At 61.3% G+C, this 5,148-nt stretch overlaps 1 protein-coding gene across 1 annotated transcript; it reads left to right on the top strand.

Moving 5' to 3' along the window:
* Positions 1 to 473: 473 nt before the first annotated feature.
* Positions 474 to 1,187, top strand: LOC109771963 (uncharacterized). Its single transcript, XM_020330660.1, has one exon. The coding sequence runs from the start codon at positions 474 to 476 to the stop codon at positions 1,185 to 1,187; it is 714 nt and encodes a 237-aa protein (XP_020186249.1).
* The last annotated feature ends 3,961 nt before the right edge of the window (positions 1,188 to 5,148 follow it).

Below are 5,148 nucleotides of genomic sequence, written 5' to 3' on the forward strand. Positions count from 1 at the left end.
TCCGATGTCCAAACATAGTCATCCAATATATTGATCTTTATGTCTCGACCATTTCAAGACTCCTCGTCATGTCCGGGATTGTTGAACATGTGTACATGTACGTAGGTCTGGGTTTTGTATGCAGTACCTGTAGTATCTGTCTCCCTCTGTATGTACGTGTATCTTAGGAGACAAGATACCGGTCGCACCCCTTGTACCTATATATATGTGCCTAGTGCACGATCAATCATTTATCGATGCACCAAATCATTCTCTACATGGTATCTATCGCAAGTCGATCTTCCAGCTTCCGCTAACCCTAGCCGCCGCCGCCGCCCCAAGCCGCCGCCACCACTCCTCCTCCCCGCGCGCGCCACCTCCCCACCGCGCGCCTCCACGCCGCGCTGCCCCTTCCCGCCGCGCCGCCTGCCTCCCGCCGCCGCGCTGCCTCTCCTTAGCCGCGCCGCCGCCTCCCTCCCCACGATCTCATCGCCATGTCTTCCAACGCCTCCACCTACTCCAACCCCTTCGCCGTCGACCCTGCCGAGATCCGCAACATCAACGTCCAAGCACGCGTCCCCGTGACCCTCGACGCCTCCAACTCCACGTACTTCGCGTGGAAGACGTACTTTACGCTGCCCTTCCGCGAGAACAATCTCGTGGATCACGTGGATGGCACCGTGGACTCCCGCACCATGGTGGCCGACGTCGAGTGGACCGCGATCGACGCCACGATCATCCGGTGGTTCTTCACCACCATCTCCAAGGACTTGTTCCACACGGTCGTGAGTGCCGGCGACGACGCCCGCGCCCTGTGGGTCAAGCTGAACGGCCTCTTCACCGACAACCAGCTTCAGCGCCGCGTTTTTTTGCTGCAGGAATTTTTTGACTGTCACCAGGATGAACAGTCTATTGATGACTACTGCCGCCGCCTGAAGACGTTGGCGGACGAGCTCCGTGACATTGGAGCCAAGGTGGACGACGACCTCCTCCTCAGCACGCTCACCGCCGGCCTCAACGAGGACTTCGGCAACGCCGCCTCTAACCTCACCTTGATGTCGGAGCCCTCCTTCCCCAAGTTTGTGGCGTACTTGAGGTTGGAGGAGCGCCAGATGAAGGGGGTCAAGAAGCGTGTGCAGCACCACGCCCTTGCCGCCGGCACCTCCCGCGGCGCCCCTCCACCGACCGCCCCACCCGCGCCGCGCTAGCAGCCGCCGCCACCAGCGCCTCTGGGGTACTTCCCCCTCCCGCCCGCGCCTCCCGCCCTTCCCGCTGCCCCCCAGCAGCCGGGTGGCGGGCGCCGCGGCAACCGCCGCGGGGCGGCCGCAAGCATCAACAGGCGCCGGGGGGGCCGTCAGCCGCAGCAGGTGACTCCCCCATGGACGTACGGCACCAACCCGTGGACCGGCGTCGTCCACGCCTACTCCATGCCGGTCCCTCGGGCTCCGGCTCCGGGCATCCTTGGGCCCCGCCCGGCGGGTCACCAGGCCCTCTTCGCCGCGCCGCACGCCGCTCCCTACAGCGGCTATGGTACCGCGCCCCCGCCGACGCCCGCCTACGGGTCCGCGCCGGCCTATGGCGCCGCCGCTGCGCCGGCCTATGGGACCGCGCCCTCCTACGGCGCCGCCGCTGCTCCGGCCTTCGGGGCTGCTCCCGCGCCAGCCTACGGAGGGTTCTACCCTCCTCAGGCGCCGCCGCCGTGGGACCCGGCCTTGCTTGCCGCACTGCACTCCGCCCCGTCACCGAGCTCCTATGGTGGCGGTGGTGACTGGTACATGGACTCGGGCGCCACTGCTCACATGACTGCTCATCCCGGTAACCTCACATCTGCCACTCCCGTTCATACTCCCACCCGTATCACCGTTGGTAACGGTTCCTCCCTACCCATTACTCACGTCGGTCATATGTCTTTTCCTTCTACTTCTACTCCTGTGCATATGTCTAATGTTCTTGTGTCTCCTGACTTAGTCACTAATCTTGTTTCCGTTCATCACCTTACTCGTGAGAATCCTATAACTGTTGAATTTGACGATATCGGTTTTTCTGTGAAGGACGCCCGTACACGGATGGTGCTCCACCGATGTGATAGCCTGGACGAGCTTTATCCAGTGCATCCCTCCAGCGCCACCACCACCCGTCGCCCCGCCGCCTTCGCCGCCAGTGTCGATCTTTGGCATGCCCATCTCGGTCATCCCAACTCCACCGCTATGCGTCAGATTCTTCAAAGTTTTTCTTTCCCATGTAATAAAGTCGACGATCACTCTTGCGAGGCTTGCCGTCTTGGCAAGCACGTTCGTCTTCCCTTTAGCGAGTCTACAAACATTTCCACCTTTCCGTTTCAGTTGTTGCATAGTGATGTTTGGATGTCCCCGGTTGCTAGCAACACTGGCTATTTATAATATCTGGTGATATTGGATGATTTTACTCATTATGTGTGGACCTTCCCTCTCCGTCGCAAGTCCGACACTCTTGCCACACTCACCGCTTTTTATTCATATGTCACCACATAGTTCGGTCGTCCTATTCTCGCCTTGCAAACTGACAACGGCAAGGAGTTTGACAACGTCGCCGTCCGCAATTTACTTGCGTCCCACGGCACCATCTTTCGCCTCACCTGCCCCTACACGTCTCAGCAGAATGGTCGCGCCGAGCGCGTCCTTCGCACGCTTAACGACTGTGTCCGCACGTTGCTCTTCCACTCCTACGTGCCCACTCGGTTCTGGCCGGACGCGCACGCGACCGCCAACCTCCTCATTAACATTCGCCCTTGTCGTTCCCGCTGGAACTACACCCCTCACCAGCTCCTCTTCGGTGCGGTTCCATCTTATGATGGTCTTCGCATTTTCGGGTGTCTCTGTTATCCTAGCACCGCATCCACTGCTCCTCACAAACTCGCGCCCCGGTCCCTTCCTTGCATCTTCCTAGGCTATCCTCCCAACACCAAAGGTTACCGGTGCTATGATCCAGTCTCCCACCGCGTTTTCACTTCGCGGCATGTGTACTTTGATGAGCTCGTGTTCCCGTTTCAGCAGGTACCGTCACCTTCAGAGTCTCCTTCGGCGCGGTTCGCCCCTGCCTCCACCTTTGGCGGACCGCCCAGCCGCGCCCCGGGTCCGGCTATGCCCGCACTCCCCGCGCCGGCGGCCCCTGGCGCTGTGGCTCCTGCCGCGGCCCCCGACGCAGCGGCCTCCTCGGCCGCCCCCGCGGCCCCCGTCGCCGTGGCCCCCTCGGCCGGCCCCGCCGCGGCCCCTGCCGTGGCCCCCGTCGCCGTGGCTCCCTTGGCGGCTCCCGTCGCCACGGCTGCACCCCTCACCGGTGTGGTCACTCGGGCTCGGACTGGGACCCATGCGTCCCAGCACGCGCTACCCGTCGGACGAGTACGCATGCGCGGCTTCTACCTCGACGCCGTCACCGCTCCCCACCTCCGCTCGCGCAGCCCTTCGGGATCCGAACTGGCTAGCTGCGATGCGTGAGGAGTTTGACGCCCTGCAGCGCAACCGTACGTGGCAGCTTGTCCCGCGGCCACCCCGTGCCAATGTCATCACTGGCAAGTGGGTCTTCCGCCACAAGACTCGTCCCGACGGTTCTCTCGAGCGCTACAAGGCGCGTTGGGTGGTGCGCGGTTTTCGCCAGCGCGCCGGCGTGGACTTCACCGACACCTTCGCCCCGGTTGTTAAACCGGGCACGATTCGCGCCGTTCTCCAGCTTGCTGTTTCTCGCACTTGGCCTGTCCACCAGCTCGATGTGTCTAATGCTTTCTTGCATGGCCATCTCGACGAGCAGGTGTTCTGTCAGTAGCCGACTGGTTTCGTCGACACCGACTATCCGGACCACGTGTGCTTGCTCTCCCGTTCTCTCTACGGGTTGAAGCAGGCACCTCGGGCCTGGTACCAGCGGATCGCGGCCTTCCTCCAGCAACAGGGGTTCCGGTCCACACGGTCCAATGCCTCCCTGTTTGTCTACCACCAGGGCCACGCCACCGCGTACCTCCTCCTGTACGTCGACGACATCATCCTGACTGCGTCCTCGCCAGCGCTTCTTCAGCAGATCATAGCTCGCCTCGGCACCGAGTTCGCCCTCAAGGACTTCGAGGCTCTCCACTACTTCCTCGGCATCGAGGTAGTGCGCCGGGCTACTGGCTTCTTTCTGCACCAGCAGAAGTACGCCTACGAGCTTCTGGAGCGCGCGGGCATGCTTAATTGCAAGCCTGCTTCCACGCCTGTCCATACGAAGGCTAAGGTGTCCGCCGTCGAGGGCTCTCCGGCGTCCGACGCTCCCTTCTACCGCTCCATCGTCGGTGCGCTTCAGTACCTCACACTGACGCGTCCGGACATTCAGTATGCTGTCCAGCAGGTGTGCCTTCACATGCATGCTCCTCGTGACACCCATTGGGCTCTCGTGAAACGTATACTTCGGTACATACGTGGCACCACAGCCATGGGTCTCACCCTGACGGCCTCGCCCGACACCAGCCTTGTCGCCTACTCCGATGCCGACTGGGCTGGGTGTCCCGACACTCGATGCTCTACTTCCGGCTACTGCGTCTACCTCGGGCCCTCTCTGATTTCGTGGTCGTCTAAACGACAACCCACGGTCTCACGATCGAGCGCCGAGGCCGAGTATCGGGCCGTGGCCAACGCCGTCGCGGAGTGTTCCTGGCTACGACAGCTCCTCCAGGAGTTGCTATGTGAGGTCACCAAGGCGACGCTCGTCTACTGTGATAACGTCCCCGCGGTGTACCTCGCTGCCAACCCTGTCCATCACCGACGGACGAAGCACATCGAGCTCGACATCCACTTCGTCCGGGAGCACGTCGCCCTTGGTCGTGTTCGTGTTCTACATGTGCCCACCGATCAGCAGTTCGCCGATGTGATGACGAAGGGACTACCCACCTTGACTTTCGAGGGTTTTCGGTCCAGTCTTTGCGTCACCGGCGACGCTTCGACTGCGGGGGGGTGTTGAACATGTGTACATGTACGTAGGTCTGGGTTCTGTATGCAGTACCTGTAGTATCTGTCTCCCTCTGTATGTACGTGTATCTTAGGAGACAAGATACCGGTCGCACCCCTTGTACCTATATATATGTGCCTAGTGCACGATCAATCATTTATCGATGCACCAAATCATTCTCTACAGTGATCATATCCGGGACTCCGAACTACCTTCGGT

The sequence above is a fragment of the Aegilops tauschii genome, chromosome 7 (assembly GCF_002575655.3).
Source record: "Aegilops tauschii subsp. strangulata cultivar AL8/78 chromosome 7, Aet v6.0, whole genome shotgun sequence".
In the NCBI taxonomy this organism is placed as follows: domain Eukaryota; kingdom Viridiplantae; phylum Streptophyta; class Magnoliopsida; order Poales; family Poaceae; genus Aegilops; species Aegilops tauschii.

Bases quoted from the DNA above. Each gene is read 5' to 3' on its own strand.
- LOC109771963 (XM_020330660.1), top strand. From the start codon at position 474: ATGTCTTCCAACGCCTCCACCTACTCCAACCCCTTCGCCGTCGACCCT.